At 28.8% G+C, this 19,590-nt stretch overlaps 1 protein-coding gene across 4 annotated transcripts in view; it reads right to left on the bottom strand.

Moving 5' to 3' along the window:
* The window catches only part of Pgk (phosphoglycerate kinase), a 76,641-nt gene that overhangs the window by 51,286 nt on the left and 5,765 nt on the right, over window positions 1-19,590 (bottom strand). For 3 of the 4 annotated variants that reach the window (XR_012756082.1, XR_012756081.1, XM_075362801.1), the window contains exon 3: window positions 10,170-10,307. The exons of the other annotated variant lie outside the window; for it this stretch is intronic. Coding sequence is in view for 1 of the 3 variants with exons in the window: in XM_075362801.1 (XP_075218916.1) it covers window positions 10,170-10,307 (138 nt within the window). In the remaining 2 variants the exon portion in view is untranslated. The remainder of the gene's footprint in view (window positions 1-10,169; window positions 10,308-19,590) is intronic. 4 annotated transcript variants of the gene reach the window in all.

Genomic DNA, 19,590 nt, shown 5'->3' with positions numbered 1-19,590 from the left:
AATAATAATTCTAGATACGTGAGGAATTCATTATTTCATAGAAAACTGAGAACAGCTCCAATAAAGCATATGGCTTATAATTCTTAAAATGTTTAACAAATCAGAATCTATTTTAATTCTGCCAAGTGCCATTAAATCTAACTGCATGAATATTATGCACTCAAGTAATTTTAATAAAATTCTAATAGATTATGTAGATTACTATTTTCTATTGATTTTTGCTTGCTCTAACAAATAAAATACAAGGAAACCATCACATGGTATCCAACTTGAGAAGATGCAACACAATCCAACAGAATAACCCATTATAAGAAAGTTTTTCCTACATTTATGTGTGTATATACATATATATTTTAAACATATTAACCACTTCATAAATATAATGAATTAGTGGTAAATAAATAACATGTATAACTACAAAAAAAAAATATATTCTCCCCTACTAAACTGAAGCAATATATATAATGCATTATTTCATAATTGAAACTGAAATGAGAACACCAAAATTTGTAGCTTTACACTACCCATCCCAGTCTTTCTTATGGTTGTAACACATTTGTAAAGCACCTATTATATAACACGTACCAGTTTGAGGTTCCAATCACATAATTACACAGCTAATACCTGTGGTGAACAAGAGTGAAAATGTTACTTGCAAAACTGAATGTCACCACTTCAATCCTCACTTTTCACAGTGAGCCTATCAAAGGACATTTTTTATTCTTGAGAACTACTATTTTGTTTTCAGGAGTGACTTGCCGGGCCATCTACAACCATTTACAGTTATGGCAGTTACTATTTCAATATATATAGATTTACAGTTATAACTTTTTTTTTATTTCAAGTTTTTAAAATATTATACATCAAAACTTAGAACCATATCAAATATATTTTCCATTTTTTATCTTAATGCCTTCATCAATGTAACTTCATTATACACCGATAAAACATAGAAATAAAACTGGAAATGCATGCATTACAGCCATGAGATATTAAGAAAATATAACATTCAATATACTTGTTTATAACAAGTATAAACAAACAGAAAACAGTTGAAATGCAAGTTGTATTTAATGGCTTACTTGAAATTCACTGAAAATGGTAACTGTATATATCTAAACAAAATGAAGAAACAGATGCCCAAATACAGATATCATAAAATAAATACATGCTTAAGAAACGTATAATCAAATTGTTAAGACATTAGAAAGAAGCAATATTAAATTTACACCAAAACCAGAAACATATATTATAAAAACAAAAACATTCAAATATAAACAGACTTAAATTGAATTTTACATAATCCGCAACTTATTCACAGAATTTTTTTCATATTATATTAGTTGAAATATACATTTTTCAGGTCAATGTGTCACTTAATTGAGTATTAAACTAAAAAAATATTAATTTTATTAAATTGTCTTCAAAAATTTTCTGTTAAATCGTCAATACCTCAAGAATAAACACATGTTTCAGAAATAAAAATCACAATAATACTACGGCATTTTTTCTATTTTTAATTATCCGCCATCCTAAATATTTCTTAATAGAACACAATTTGATCAAATTTTATTAAATAAAAACAGCAAAAAAAAAGGTACAAAATTTATTTTTTAAATTCACAGTGGTTTTTATAATTCATGAAAGAATCCTGAGAAAAAGTGTAATTTTCTAATTATTTTTAAATTACAAAACTTAATTCATTTTTGGAATCGTTGAGAAAAACATGAGAAATTGATAGATATCTTTTACAGACAACTTTAAAGAAAATTTTTTAATTATTAATAAAGTACACCCAGGTAAATAAATACCATTAAAAGGGAAATAAAAATACACAAATCCATGTAGAACCATTTTAATATGAATACAGGAACTCTTGATTTAAACTGCATCCAAATCAAAGCTAAGCTGCAAAATGCAAATTACCCATGTTTACATATAGACAGTTTACAAAGTTTTAATTTATACATTCATGCATATAGAACTTTTAGATTTAAATTAGTTAAATACAGCAGTTTTAAATATTTTATTCTATTTACAAGAATCTTTACATAAAGTAAAAAAACACCATTAATTGGACAGGAGTGCTGTTTTTTAATAAAAAAAAAAACATGTTCTTGATTATAAGAATATGACAAATATGATTATAGCTCAACAAAAAAAACACACACACAATTTTTGCAATGTATGTATCAGCTGGTAGATCCTTCAGGATATCTAAGAAGACTAAAGACAGGTGATATTATGATACACAATCATTAGTAAACTAGTAATAAGTTTATTTCTGCCACGTATATTCCAGAAATTTTTTATTCATAAAAACCTCTGTAATGATCTGAATTTTTTTGTTTCTGGATGATCTTAAGGTCCCACATTTTTACATCAAGTAAAAACATTTGAAAATTTAAATTAAATTTCAACATATACAGCTTTAATTACTTCTTTTATAATTATACAAAAAGTATTCTAATAAAATACTGGTTTGAAATATTAACATTAAATAAAATATTACATAATATTTTCACAAAATTCATATATTCTACTTATTCTAAAAGTTTACTGTTTTAATTGTAAAATTTTGTTTGTAGTTCATGGTAGTTTGTTACGGGCACAATTTACTTTTTTTTAAATTTAGATTTTTAAAGTTATTTTTTTATATTATAGTTTTAGTAAATAGATCTAACAAATGGTCATCAATATTTACAAATCCAAAAAATATTAATAATAATTTAAGAGTTTGGTACCAGTTACTTTCTGAATTTTTTTCTAGACTCTTCAAACCATTTTTAAAATCTACAAAAAAAAATTCCATAAGCAATCTATAACTAGTTTTGAAAAATTTCATAACTTTCCTATATAACTGCTCAGTGAAATCATAAAATTATCAAATGAAAAATAACAATGAAAAGATAACAGACTCTTGCCTTTAAAAACAATTACTCAACTTACTTCAGAACAGTAATTTACAAACTGACAGCCTTTTTGAAGTAAATTAATGTTCTATATTTTTCATATTTATTATTTAGTTTACTTAATCTACTTTCTTTTTTATTCTCTCTGTTTTCTAAAAAGCAGAAGCTAGTGAATTGAAGAAATATATATTTTTTAAAATTAAGATTAGACTTAAAAGTGGACAAATATATTCAAAGAAATATGTAAAAAATGGTATAGGTAAAATATGTAAGCCACACCTTATAACACAGATATAGTATAATAATAAAAATACATATGACAGAGGAATATCAACAGGAACATTAATGAGTTTTATTAATATTACAAGTGCAAAAAAATAAATGCACAAAGATAAACTCAGGGGCAAGATCACAATTGCATACAGTGTATTCAAGGACAAAATTCAATAAATAAAACAAGATTTCTAATAAAGGATAGCAATAAACATTTCTGAAACAGAAGTTTTTTATTGAAAATTATAACTAAACAATGGCCCAGAATTGTAAGAATAAGTAAAAGACTCAGTTTTGGATGTTATAAGTAATTTTTTAGAACAATTTTTAAAAAAAGGAAAAAGTGAAACTGATAAACCTCATATGATGATTCAACCGATGGCTATTTATCAACTCATCTTATTTCAACTCATCTTAATTTATCAACGCATCTAATATTTATTTTTTTTTATAGAAAATTATCTTGGAAAGTACAACCTGTAAATTTAACAAATCTCAAATAAGTGGGATAATGAAGACAGTAAAGTGTTCAGAGTGAATAATTTTTTTAAATCAAATTACATAAAATCGTATTGGAAAAAAGTGGATATCTAATCTAGTGTTAAATCTTACAGAGGGAATTTTGGAATATTGTCTCGATATCTAATAGTTTCAAGTTTTACATTGGAGAAGGTAAAATACTTCTTAGGTAATATTTTAAGAAGTTAGTTTTATAGTTCTTTTAAAATTTTTTTCTAGTGTTAAACATATTCTATCAAGAAAAAAAATATGGCCATCCAGCAAATAAATCAAACTCATTTCCAAGTTGTTAATGTCATCACTAAAGCCAACATAATCATGTCACCCTCTATCAAGTTACCTTCATTAATAAGATGTTTACATGCAAGTGTGTGTGTGTATACATATATATATATATATATATATATGTGTGTGCGCATATCAAACTTGTGTATATAGATATATATATATGTGTGTGTACGCATTTCAAACTTACATATATATGTATTATTTAGTTTATACTAAACTATCTTCACCCTAAGTGCACTGGTAAATTTCAGTAACACCATTGCACAGAGCAATTCACTTAGGCCTGACTCCACATTAACAATCAAATTCTAAATACTTTCAGCATTTATAAAATGCTATAAATGCATTTTGTACAAGTAGAACTCCTGATTATTAGGGAGCGATTTAACCATGTAAAAAGTTTCTGCTTACTGCGTTTAACTACAAAATACAACTTTTTAATTATTTTATTCTTTTTTTAAATAAATTTTAGAGATTTCATAGAAGTATATAAATCATAAAAATACAAAAATCATATATCATGCAAATTATGTACATTATTACTCAAATACAATGTTTATTACCCAAGCAATAACAGGCTTATCCCCAATTGCAGTCACTTAATAATAGGTAAATTTTATAATGTATGAAAAATGCCAAGCCTGACCGGCATTTGAATCCAGAACCTTCTGGATGAAAGACAGAGATGCTACAAGTTCACCATGGAGGTCGTCCATATAACAACCATCTTATTATAAGAGAAAATGAACTCATCAACAGAATAAAATACACAATCTGAAAATTTAAAGATCATAAATATGTTTTCAGTTTTACAATATTTGGAAATATAGCTGGTAGTTTTACATATGTGCTGGATGGGCCATATAAAACCGATCTTAGTCGTCTGACAGATATTGTGTCAGAAGACGGTATGTTTGTTGCGCATATGAATTAGTTGAAGGTCACTGACTCACTCCTAAGTCTTCAACATTCCCCTTCTGTTCAGTGAATATGTAGTGTTTGTGCATCACGGTGTATTCAATTGAGCAGCATGTTTTCATTCTTGAGGAAGGAACATGTTAACACAACTTCAATTCAAGATTTAGTGAAAAAATGGTGAACAACTGGTTCTGTTACCAATGCAAAGAGAGTGAAAGAACATACTGTTTGAACTCTGGAAGTTATTGCTTATATAGTGAATGATATTGGAAGAAGTCTTGTTAAATCAACATGGCAATTACCCCAACAAACAGGAGAATTCTCGAACAATAAGTAAGGCCAATATTCTCTGAGACTGTTAATACTGACGTCTATTTATGAATGAAGAATTTACGCATAACTTGACTCCAGAAGAACTTTCTTACGGGTACTTCCAACAAGATGGAGCGATTTGCCTCACTTCTGATTGGTCTCTCATTCAAATCCACTGAGATTTCATGAAGAATAGAACAATCAATAAGGCCTTATGTCCATCCAATCTCCAGACTTAATGCCGTGTAATTTTTACCTCTGGGCCTAACTGAAAGTGAAAGTCTATAAGTACAATCCACAGATGTTTGAAGACTGAACGACAACATATGACAAGAGATTGTCAGGATTTTAGTTGGAGAATTGCAAAAAGTTTTTCTGAACATGATTCACCGCACTGAACTTTGTATAGCGGCTACTGGTGAGCATTTTGAACAAACACTTTAAAATTACATTGTAAACATTTCTTTTTTCTAAAGCACTGTAATCAGGAATCAATAAATGTAAGTAATTTGATATTACTTTTTGGTTTTCATTTTAACATTTTTATTTCCTGGCACCAGTTTTATTTGGCCCATTCTGTATATTTTATTTATATAATAACGATACAAAAACCTAATTAAAAGACTTTTCTACACAACCATGATATAACTGAAGGTAACACAACTCAACACTACCCAATGCAAGAAAAAGTAAAAAACAAATTCATTAACTCAGTCCTACACAAAGTAATTACAAATATAAACAATAACAAAAACAAAATTCATCTTATTTACAAGTATAAACAATGATTCCGGGGACAGAATGTAACTCTCAGGACAAGCATAAAACAAAACAAATTAACCAACTAAACACAAACAATTCTCCAGGAATATATAATTTTATGGTTGTTCTGAGAAAGAATATAGTAATATCAAAGTTAAGTTTTATGTTAATCAGATTCATAATTTCATTTTCAATTTCAATATTTACACATTGTTTCTACTGCTTCTACTAGTTTAACAAAACTAATAAACACTACACTGTGCATTATTTGTTATTAGTTCAAAAATATCTGCCAAATGAATATGAGGTCAGGTTATCTGTGCAACTAACAAATGGATATTTGTTTATCAGTTTTTAGCTGCTATAAATGCAAAATTTATTCTGTTTTAGATATGGTACAGCAATTACTACAAAGTAACAATTTATCAATTTTTTATGAAGAAGAATGCATATTCTTATAAAATTACTTGTGTAGCAACCTAGACTAGACACACTTTAAATCACCCGGAATTGATTTTGTGTTTGTCTGCACAGCCTGCTAAACTAACAATAATGAGATCAATAAAGCAATTACTTAAACAGCTGCATAATGTCTCGAACACAAGGTCTGATCAAAAAGTATCTGAGAAAGAATGCTTAGTAGTTTGTTTCCAATCCTAGCCTCTGAAGTAATTCCCTTCTAACTCCACACACTTACCCAATGGTCCCTCTACTGCTAGAAACATTTTTCATAGTCCTCTTCTGGAACGGCTACCAGCTATACTGTCATATTCGTGTACTCCAACCTGTTAAATGAGGATCCTATCAGCAGCATCTTTAGCTTGAGGAACAACTTAGAAATAACAAGGAGCCATGTCTGATAAGTAAGGAGGAATTCTGTGTTTAACCAAGAAATCGCTGATTAGATGTAATGACAAATGGGAGGGTGACAAATGGGAAATGACAAATGGGTGTGTTATACTGTGATGCAACTACCACTGGTATGATTCCATTTCTGGCCTTTTGCACCAAACTGTACTACAAAGACGACATAGAACAAGGACAATACTATTTGTTGATAGTTTGGTCTTCTAATGGACTTGTCTTCCTTTCTTCAACCCTGGGGATGATGATGACTTCATGAAATCATGACAAAGCTGAGCTTTTGTTCAGGGCTGCATCCATAACCCCAAGATTCATCTTGGACACATGGACAGTTATGACAGTCTTAAGGAAATTAAGATCACTAGAGCATGTCCTGTGCAATATCAAAACCAATCTTTCTGTTCAAATGAAAGCAGCTTGGGCACAAGTACCATGGCAATTCTGTGCAAGTCCAAATCATCTGTTGAAATTGTGTGTATAAAACCATCACTAATCCCAAATCAGTTGCAATTTCTCAGACAATCAGCCAACTCTTTATTATCAAACTCCACACGTTGTTAATGACACTAGGATTTTGGCTTGTTAACAGCCTATCAGTATGCTGGTTACTCTCAAATGTTTAACCATTTTGAAAGTATTTATTCCACTCTTTGTATAACTTTCATATATTTGTTTCAAAAAACCTATTTACTACAATTTGTGTTACTTTGGGTAATATCAAGCATATGGTAGTACTTGAAATAGCAATGCTGACACATTCCATCATTATGCACAAAATAAAAATGGGACAACATTAATATACCTGTCACACTAATATATATAATAACTAGTGGACAACCGACACACTCAATGAAAATAAAATGCACTTTCATGCTAGTTACTAGTACTGCACTTTACTAAGTTCCAAATATGAGAACTACTTAATACAAAATATGATCTAATACTATTTGAATAGACTTCATACACACATTAAAAGAAAGCACATTCAGAATTTAAAATTACCAATGGTGTCTGCTCATTAAGAAAATGAGCATCACATATTACTTGACTAAATTGAATTAGCTATCTAAAAAAAAAAGAGAGAGTTCGTCACAAAGTAATAATAATAGTGGTTTATTCTTTCTTTATACCTTTTACTTAGTGTTCTTATAATTTTTGAAACATTTTTTCTCTTTTTATTGTTTTTAATTTTATATGAAGTAATTAAAGCAAACTTTATTTACATTTTCAACTGTAAAACATATTACCATAGATTCTTTTTTTAAAGACAGTAAGTATAGAGTAAAATATTTATGTAAAGATTTGATTATAAAGTATGTCTGGTATAAATAAAAGTGACTGTTAGTATTTAAATCTCAATTTTTACTAAATAAACAAGTTTTCCTTATAATATTTATAAGCCTCAACTATACATTTCTGCATAACAAAGAGTTACACTACAAGTACTGTTTAAAATATTATGTTGAATGTCAGTAGGAATGTCTGTAAGTACTCATCTGTACGGAAGATACTACTTCATTTTATCAGAATTACAAGAGTGTGTTCATTGATAACATAGAATGAATTAGATAGCATTTTCATAATATATTAAAAAATCTGGTTAAATAACCAGTCCAGGCAGGATCAATCCTGAATTATTGACATTCTACACTAAGTTCTTTGAAATTTGTTCAAAATACATGCCTGTTCAGAGAAGTTTTAGAACATACTTCACAACAAGCCAGCTTAAGAAACAATTAAACAGCTCTAGCCTTGAAACCTGATCTAGTGTGAATGGGAAGGTATGAGTTACCTCGAATGTTGAGTATCACAGAAGGTTGCCTTAACCGAACTGGAATACAAAAAAGTTTATTCTTAAAATTATATAGAACTTGTTCATGCAAGTAAGTTGATCTTATCTTAAACATATTATCATAAACAATCACACCCATTTTAATTAATTTTTAACACAAATAATTTACACAATTAAGTATAGAACTCTACCTAGGATTCAAGTTCCTAATTAACGGTTTATTTAGTATCTTCCTCTTATTTAAGATTAAATACCAGCGTAACCACTAATAACCCAACTAAACTTTCAGCATTTTGAGTTATCAGTAAAAAGCAACTTACAGAATATTTACTCCCAAATGGTTTAATGACAGTGCTATTAGCTAACGAATAAGCTTATATGAATGAGATGTACAAGGACTGTCTGATAAGTTCATACAAAAATAAAGAGACACAATTTTTTAGGAAAAATCTTTTTTTACTGTTGCATTTGCAGAACAGTGATCTGGTGCATTGTCTTCATGAAGAACCTTCTTTTTTGTCAAATGTTTATTTAATTTTTTTTTTTTTTTCTTTAATTGTAGCTTTGAGTTTTTTCTTTATTTCCTCCTTTAGACAATCTAGCAAAGATGCACAATACTCCCCAGTTTTCATTCTCCAGAAAGTCAATGTAGCCATCACCTTTCCTGCTGATGGAACAATTTTCACCTTCTTTGGAACAAGTTCCCCAGCTGTAACCCACTACTTTGACTACTCCTTAATTTCAGGAAATTAATGACAAGTACAAGTTTCATCAACTGTTATCAAATAGTGTAAAATTTTTTATCACCTCCATTGAAATATCCCAAACAATCTTTAAAAATGATTGCTTATTCATGCCTTTTTATAAATTGTGAACAAATATAGCAAACATGTAGCAGACAGTTTTCACATACATAATTATTCATGTAAAATATGACACACCCATTCATTTCAGATAGTTGTATTAGAAATCCCACACACTTTCAATCTTCTATTCTCCACCACCACATCATGGATTTTTTCAAAATTCTCCAAAATTATAATCTCAACATGGTATCCAGGTTCACTGTCATTTGTGCACATATGACCACACCAAATATAACCAAATCAACTGTTAACTGTCCTAATTGATGACTCACCATAATATTTATCCAGCTAAACTTTAATTTCCTGTGTAGTTTTTCCTTTCAAAAAAATAATCTTTGATCACCATACAAAATTTCTCTTTCATTCATTTTTTTATAAATCACAATACTTCATTGATTCAAACTGACAGTAACAAATTTATAAATGTATCTGAGAAACTTGATGTTTGCTTCTAGTAGAGATGCAGGAAACTAAGAATGATCTCAACAAAGTATTATGAGCACCATCTGTTGACTTCGCATGAACTGATCAAACACCCCTCACATGCTAAAGATAAACCATTAATGATAATTACAGAATTATTAATGAATATTATTTAATAAAAAATAATAAAAATAGTCAATAAATTATGTTACTGATTTTTTATAAGCGTACAATACGCACTTCTTAAATACTTGCTCACATATAGATCCTGGGGAGGAAGAGGACTTTATACCAGTCTGGTCAACCAGCCTCTCCTTCTGGATAGACTGAGCCTCTTGTGCACTCAAATTAAGATGAGGTAAACTCCACTTAAAACGGCTGTTATAAATGTAATTATGCAATTAAATAAACAAAATAAATCGATAAATCTATATCTATAAAATTGGGATGACATCTGTAAAACAGTTATTTATAATACATTTTCAAACTGCCATTGGCCGGTTTGTTTAAAAATACTTCCTATCAGATAACTGAGAGGAATCTCATTAACACCATAATAGTCATCAACAAACAATAACACAGACAATATAGCACTCCTGATACCCTTGTGGAGGAGTTTTGGCAATATGTATCAATCTTTTAACATTATAAGTGTATGTCGCCTAATAACAGGTTATTAAAAAAATTCATTATATGCCTTCTACCCCAAGAGTGGCATTCCAGCAGCGTCACATAATGTTGGTGGAGATAATGAAAATGTCACTGATATACAAAAGGGAAGCTGGTCGAATAGGCTAATAAAGATTCCTTACTAGCCCACTATTTTAAATGTTTTATATTTAATGCTTTGTTACTTGTGAATGATTCAGTATGGTGTGTTTATCTTTTAACAGACAGCTGAGTCAGAAAGGCATCAGAACAGAACAATAAAAATTTCACACACTTCCAGTTTTAAACCCAGAACAAATAAGATCAATAAACAAACTCAAAGTAGATAAATATAATAATTTTTATTCACTTAGTAACAACATGTCTTACCATAAAAAGAGAATTACTGATAACTTCCATGTGTAAATTTTAAATAAGTAAACAAATTGTATACTTTATACTTGAATGAGAAACATAGTTCTCAAAAAATTATTTTTTTTAAGAAGTATCAAATTGCAAAATTCAAAGATCTACAAAATAACCACATACATGGAACTACAGACACCACAGTTTTCAATACAGTTTAACATTTACAGACCATAACATCTAACAGAATATAACACTTTTCACAGAGTTTATTATTCAACAAAACACAAAATAATTGTGTTATTGAACATGAGCACATACATTTATAAATACCAAAATCGTAATTCGCATATGATCGCAGAACCAATTACTCATACATTTTCAAAGATGCTTAATTCTAGTTTCGGTACTTACGTATTAACCCCACCGCAGCTACAGCTTTATTTAAAAACAAAGTAGTCAATCGGATTTCGGTGGATTAACATTAATTGGATTTCGGTGCTATAACATTAAGGTTATATTAATAATAAGTTGTATATATTATGCATATTTAATGTTAATTATAAGAAGTTAGTGAGCGAAGCGAGCGTAGGTTATATTTAGTTAGGTTATTTTGATATACGTACGATTTGATAGTACATGAAGTCAACATAACCTAAACAGCAGCTGCAGCTGCGGTGGCGTTAATACATAAGTACCCTAGTTTCTCAAATTTAAAAAAAATTTCGGAAAACATAACATACACCCTCAATAGTTTATAATAATTCCATTAAATAAATCTCTGCTTAGGGTACAATGTAGTTTTATTTTTTAACCAGGAATTTAAAATGAAAATTTCATTTTACTAGACTAATCAAAACCTAGCACATTTCACAAAACACACTGAATATTTTTCCCATTCAACAATAAAAATTATGAAAGAAAAAACACCCTTTTCATATCTTCTCAACAGCTGATTCTATAACCAGATTTAGCATGAATGAAAGGATAAAAAAATTTAATCATTTTTCTCTATTTAAACTCTTTACTGAAGATGAGTTTATTTGTATCCTTGATAATCTGTGCTCCCAGCATTATGGGCTTACATGTACAATTCATTAGTATCCTTAGTGAAATATATCCATACATTTGTAATTCCTTTATTAGTAAGAAATACTACTTTTTTAAACAAATTTTTTACTTGCTCTCCCAACACTGCACTTATTTGTAATGCTACAAAGAAATATGTTTCTTGATGGCATCTATCTCTCTCTTCAAGTGGCATCTCCTTTCAGGAGGTTTGCAATCATCGCTATTTTGACCTTTAAATAGGCAGCTCGGAACAGCTCAGTGGACGTTGTGCTTAACCATTCCCTCAGATTGCGCAACCATGAAATTATGTGCCTCCTAACATAACGTTTGCCCACTACCTTCCCCTCCATGATCAACTGAAGATACTAGAACTTCTCTCCCCTCATTATGTGACCTAGATACTGTAATTTCCATGCTTGTACTGTAGACATAACCTCGAGTTGTTTATTCATACTCTCCAGTACCTTGATGTTTGACACCTTATCCTTAGCATGCGTTTATAGCACCACATTTCAAAGGGCGCTAACTTTTTCATGTGTAGTTTTTTCAATGTCTATGTCTCCATTCCATATAGCAGCACAGGAAACACTAACATTTTGCCATTCTAGCCCGCAGATATAATCTGGCCTGCCAATCACACAAGAAAGTACGCATTTTCAGAAATGCGCTTCTAGCCATTTCTATCCGCGTTTTAATTTCCAGTGTTTGGTCCAGTTTGGTAGCATTATAAAAGTCAATTTTATCCATTGCTTTGGTATTATTCCAGTTCTGTACACCTCATTAAAAAAGTCTACAACAATGTCGAGCTGTTCTTCATCTATTAGTTTCAGGGGTTCACATGGAATTTCATCTGGCCTGACTGCTTTTCCACTTTTCAATGTTTTTATAACATAAAGTACTTCTTCTTTCATGATGTTTGGCTCCTCTATGGCATTTTGATGTATTCTTGTACTTCTTGTATCTTGAAATAGTTCTTGCCATATATTCCCTCCACCATAGAAGTTTCTGCACTGGTTCTATAAAGATGTTGCCTCTTTTAACTTTAATAACAGCAGGTTGTCTTTTTCTGGTTGTTCCTGTTAGTTCTTTAATTTCCTTATGCAAATTGTGGTTGTCACATTTCATTTGTAGCTCCTCTATGTGTTTGCAATTTTCTGAAATCCATCCCTCGTTTGCTTCCCTAATCATTCTTGTTATCTTCCTTCGTAATTGTTTATATTTATTTGCACTGTTCTTACTTTTTCTTCTTTCTTAAGCATTATCTCTTGGGTCATCCATTTCTGTTTTGGCCTTGATGGCATCAGAAGTGCCCATATGTGCTATGAGCATTTTACAGCTTAAAATGCTCTCTCTCTCCAAAATTTGAATTTTGAACTTTTCCTTAACTGCAGTAATAAGCCCTCATTGAGAGCTTCTCAACAATACATCATAAGTGGTACTTATTTTCATTGGTTCCAGAGTTATAGACAAATAAAATTTTAATTAATGAAAAATTTGGATCTTACAAGGTGAAGGCACATCAGTTCAAATTCGACTTCATCTCCTTTTTTTAACTTTTTTTTTTAATTTAAATATCTTGATTTATTAATAATTATTAACCTTAAATATCTTGATTTATTAATAATTATTAACCTCTGATTGAAAAAAACGTTTTTACAATAAACTATAATTCAATAATTACAATTAAAAAAAATATGAAAAAATATCAGAAGTCATTAATAAATTAAAATTTTACGTACGTTTCATTTTTAAAAAAATGTGTATATGTAATTTAATAGGCATAAAAGAAAATCATGTGGTGTTCACATCAGATTTTTTAACTGTTGTATTGGAAATTAATCAACAGAAATCTTTTGTTAAAAAAAATGTCTGACTTCCATAAATACATGATTTTATGGCCTCACTATAAATCTTTGGCTATAAAAAAATTATTTTATGGTCACACTGTATGATAAATAATTACTTTCATGATGTTCAAACAAAAAAAAAAAATAATAAAACTCATCACAGAAGGTCATAGCTAAAAACTTCTACTTGTAAAGGGTTTAACAAATAAAAATAAATTTACAAAAAATGAAATGTAAAGAAGATCCAATCACAAGAAAATGCAAAACAAACAAAAATACATTCAAATAATTTAACCCACCACCGAAAAATGTTATCTAAGAGAAAACTATATATATTACATAGTTCACTTTTAAATATACCAATATAATAATAAGATTTAAAAACACTATACAAGTTTATGCATATGTAACTAACATAAAAAAATTTATACTAACATAACTAATAAAAAAATAAATCTACTTCCATTACGAACTAGTTACTTTTTGAATAGCACATCATAAGTAGTATTATAGGCACACATAAATGAAATGGTAAATGGTTTCAAAAGCATGTTAAATTTTTTTTATCTCACAGGTCATAATCTGAAAAAGAAGATTCTCTAAACAATATTATAATTAAAATTACAGTAAAACTTCACTAATTGGTTTGAGTAATAATGAAGCTCCTGATATACCTGCTTAACGGAGTAAAGTACCAAAAGTGTGAGCATCATGAGCAAAAAACCACAAAAGAAATAAAATCAATGGTAATTAATAAGTAAAAAGATTATGACTGATATAATCAGCCCCAACCAATATAAAATCACTGAAGAATTTCAGACTAACTATACGATCTTAACATGGAATTTATTCCTATTTTTCACAACTTACAATTTCAATTGCAGAATGGAAAATACGCTAAAAGAAAGCACTACCCAAGTGATAAGTCAAGTGAGGAATCCACTTCATGGAATGAATCAGGAGAGTCCCACCATCTGCAACCAGGATGAGTTGGACCATCCTTGAAATATTTCAAGATTAAAATTTTTAAATAAATAATTCTTTGGTGCATTAAATGTCGATTCCTTATTAAATGTTGGCAAACAAAAAGAATTATAAATATTTTAGACAAAAATGAGATCCAAATTTTAGCAGTACAAGAAACCAAATTTTAGATGAAAATGTAACAGATAAGAAAAATAATAGAATTATTAAAAGTAAACCTGAAATCAAAATTATGAAAAGTATACCACGATACTTTTATGTAAACTAGAAAATATTAGATAATGTACTGGAATTCAAAGCCAGTTCCAAAAGGCTATCTCTTCTTACAATTAAATGTAAAAACAAAAATTACACCCCCATCAATTGTCACGCTCTCATAAATGAAGACGAAAGAAAAAATCCACAAAATGTAGAACTCTGGAGGGATCTTTTAGAAGAAGAAATGTCTAAAATCCCAAAGTTAAATATTAAAATACTGTTGGGCGATTTCAATGTTCTATCAGGCAGAGAAAGAAATTTTATAAACATAATTGGTGAATATCCAGAATTTATAGAACCAACAAAAAAGCTATAAGGTTTATTAATTTCTATACAGCTTTTCAGCATAATATGTCAAGATTCTTTAGAAAACTTCCAAGGAACGCTAAAATATTAATATCTCCAAATCCTAACTTGCAGAATTTCAGCTGGATCATTTAGCTATCTCCAAAAGAAATACTAAAGAGATTACGAATATTAAAGTAATAAGAAGTAGAGAATTTGATTCTATTCTGATTATTGCCTTCCTAAAATTAGAATTAAACTTTTAACTTCTAAAATTACAAAAAAAAAAAAAACCATGAAAATTAGTGAAATGTAACGTAGATAGAATTACTGCAATGAAGAATGTGACAGAAAAGTTTCAAAAAGAAATAGAAATATCCCAAAAAAAGGTAATTGGCAAGAACTATCTAGAGGAATAAACAGTGCTGCTAAAAGACTTAAAGATCATAAAGTAAAGTAAAGATCATAAAGTAAAGTAAGATCATACAGTAAAGATCATAAAGAAGGTACCGTAGAATGAAAAATGTGAAGTTGCATCAGCAGAAAGATCTAAAATATGGAAAAAGTGGAAATCTTCTGGAAAGAAAGAACATTATGAACATTACAAAAAAAAATGAAAAGAAACAGCAAGAATTTTATTTAAGAGGAACAAAGAGAGCTTTGAAAAATCTTAGCTTGCGGAAATCCAAGAAGACTTTGCTAAACACAACTCTAGAGATTTCCATCAAACTTTCAAGTACAAACTAAAAGGATACCATGCACTTAGTGTCTGTTTTAAAAAGGAAATTGGTAAAATGGGTCTAAGTAATTCTGAAAACAGTGAAAGATTCTTGCAGAATATTTTGATAAACTTCTAAATTGTCCAGAACCAAATGATAAGTTTGAATTTTTAGGCGTTCAAAACTTAGATGATTAACCACCAACCTCTGAAGAAATTAAAAATATAATTAGAACGTTGAAAAATAACAAAACTAGTGGAGAGGACTACATAACAGCTGAACTTTTGAAATGGTTGGAACCAAAAATCAAAGGAGATCTAAAAATACTTTTTGAAGAAATATGGAAAACAAAAAAGATCCCAGAAGACTGGAAAGTGGCTCTAATACATCCGCTCTACAAGAAAGGTGATAAGCAAGATGTTAATAACTACAGAGGGATATCTTTTTTACCAGTTGCCTACAAAGTATTTTCTAAACTTTTACTGAACTTTTTCTAAACTTTTACTAAGTCGAAGAAATTTTAGATATGGAAATAAGTGAATTTCAGGGTGGATTCAGAAAGGGTAGATTCCTGCTCAGATCAAATATTTCTCCTAAAATCAATAATACGGCACAGAATGTTGAACTCTAAAGATATAGTTGTAGCAGTTGTCAATTTTAAAAAAGCATTTGACTTTATTGATAGAGAAACTTTATACAAAATAATTTGACAATTTGGTGTTAAAGCAAAATTAGTTACCTTAATACATGAAACTCTCACAAACACAACATCAAAAATTCATGGGAGAAAATTCTAAACCCTTTGAAATAAAAACAGGCATTAAGCAGAGTGAATTTATCACCACTTCTCTTTAATTGTATGTTGGAAAAAATAGTAAGAATATGGAATGAGAAACTAAAGGAATGTAAAGTTTTACCTATAAAGTTGGGGAGGAAGAATAAATCTATTGAAGTAAACTATCTAGCATTTCCAGACAATTTTGCCATACTTTCCAAAAATCTAACAGACTTGGCAACAAAAATTAATATTTTAAAAGGAATAGCTAATAAATTAAGAATTTTTGTAGAAAAACTAAATTCATATCATCATTAGTGCACCAAGATTTTTGTTAATAAATATCGGTCAGATAAAAAAAGGTTAAAAAATTTAAATATCTAGGAGACACTCGAAGAAAATTTATTAGAGAAATCCACTACAAAAGACAGGATTCATAAAATGCAAAGATTGTATGGTCTGACTAAGAATATCTATAAAAAAAAAGCAAAAAAAATCACATTATAACACTAATTAAAACAAAATATTTATATGCTTGTGAATGTCTATCACCTAATACATCAGAATTGTTAGAGAAAAATTATTAGGAAAATAATGGGTCCATGAAAAATCAATGAAGACTGAAAAAAAAGAAGTAATGATGAAGTATATGACAACATAGAAAAAAATTCTGAAAATATGAGAAAAAGAAGATTGATTTTCTTTGGGCACATACAGAATGACAGGACAACAGCTTAATGAAATAGAGCTTCAAGTACCTTTGAGGAAAGACGTTAACAACAAGCTGGATTCAAGAGATCAAGTAAGATCTAGAAAGAAATAACATAAAAGAGGATGAAATAACAGAAAAAGATGTGTTTCACAAAAAAAGTGCATAAAACAGGATTCCAAAATTATAATAATTCATAAAAATTTACAATTTTATTAAAATTTCTATAAGTTTTAGCTATCTTAATTCATTACAGAGAATTTTTCTTTCTTTTTGGTAAGAAAATAAGTAAAAACTAGACAATAAAATCAGTAAGGTACTAGAAGTAACATAACTTTTAAGTTTATCACCAAGAAAAAAAGGTTTAAGCTCAATTTAAATATGCTGGCAAAGTTCAGAAAATGTTTACCAGCTGTTTTCTATAATACAGTCTATTTATGAAAAAGCAATATTTTTCTTTGCATTTACAGAAATTAATGTTTAAATACTAAAATAATGAAGAAAGAAAAATTTTTGTCAATTAATTCAATGACAATAGCAGAATCATATATACTGAATACACCTTTCAACTTTACTTCAATAGAATATCATATATGTTTTCTGAAAATAACCAAATTTTGAAAGTATTTTATCCACTGTATATAAGATAAATTTTTCTAGTGCTGACATTGACATCTGGTTCTGTAGTAGAATTTAAACAATCTTACATACTTTTTTATCATTAAAGGTAACGTCATTGTGCATTACCTCTGATAAAATGGGTTTTATCCGCTCCAGTACAAATTAGTGAAGTTCTACAGTATTTTAAAACCAGAAAAAATGTATAGTATAGCTTTAAAAAAAAAAACAGTTTAGTCATATCATGTAACTAAAATTTCCATTAATAAAGATTGAGTTAACTATTATAGATAAATTATTTAGTTTTTCAAACATATGTAAAAAAATAGGAATATTCATAACTTAAATACAACTAAACAATGAACAATAGATTAACAAAACTGATGACAGCATAGATTTTTGAACATAGAATAAAAAAAGTTAAAAAATCTACAACTTAAACCTTATCAGTAGTAACAATTAATTCTCTTTCAATTAACAATAAAAATTAAAAAATATATATATATAACTTACGTCTGATATAATATTAACTAGATAACATTTATACAAATTTTTACTTACAATGAAATAACACAACTAAATTAAAAATGGAGAACTCATTAAAAAAAAAATTAGATTGCTGATATTTCTAATTAAAAAATAAAATACATCAAACCCAGTCATAATTTTTTAGATTGTGGTACAACTCTTCTAATCTGAAATGCAACTAATAAAAATTCTGGTTATTCACATTATTAATGATTAAAAGCATGAACTAAGTTTAAGAAACAGCTGCAATTAAAATATAAATTACAGTGGTAATTTAGATACATAAACTCATAATTAACTTTGTAAAGGACACTATCTATTAATTCATACTAAATTAATAGGACTAAGTACATGATAAACATTTATGGAACAGCAATCTAATTTTTCTTTCCCAATGCGGAATATTAAAACTGGCAATCTGAAAAAACATTTATCTGATTGATAAAGCAGTTTTTCATCTTGTTTGTAATATTTGTAATATTACAATTAGAGTTTATTACTAGTTACTGCAAACTACAACAATCTGTATTATTTTTCTGCTTAAAAATAAATCACTAAATATGAAACAATTTTTCATTTAATATATGTTAAAGAATGGCAATTGTTAGTGCTTCCCTTTCCATCCAAAAAGGAGGCAGTATGTAGGCGTACCCAGACCAGTTTCAACACTAACAAAGTTCCCTTAAAACAACCACTTCCAACTACTATTGTAGGCCTCTAATTAAAACACCCTTGTTCTGACAAGGATATTAAAAAAAGGTTATGTTTTATCTGGTTCTTAGTTAATTAATAAATTGGAAGTAGTTTCACAATCAATATGTGCTACGGCATGCAGGGAAACTAACCACCTAAG

This window comes from Lycorma delicatula, chromosome 4, assembly GCF_047948215.1.
Source record: "Lycorma delicatula isolate Av1 chromosome 4, ASM4794821v1, whole genome shotgun sequence".
In the NCBI taxonomy this organism is placed as follows: Eukaryota; Metazoa; Arthropoda; class Insecta; order Hemiptera; family Fulgoridae; genus Lycorma; species Lycorma delicatula.
This window is presented reverse-complemented; position numbering and strand designations above follow the sequence as displayed.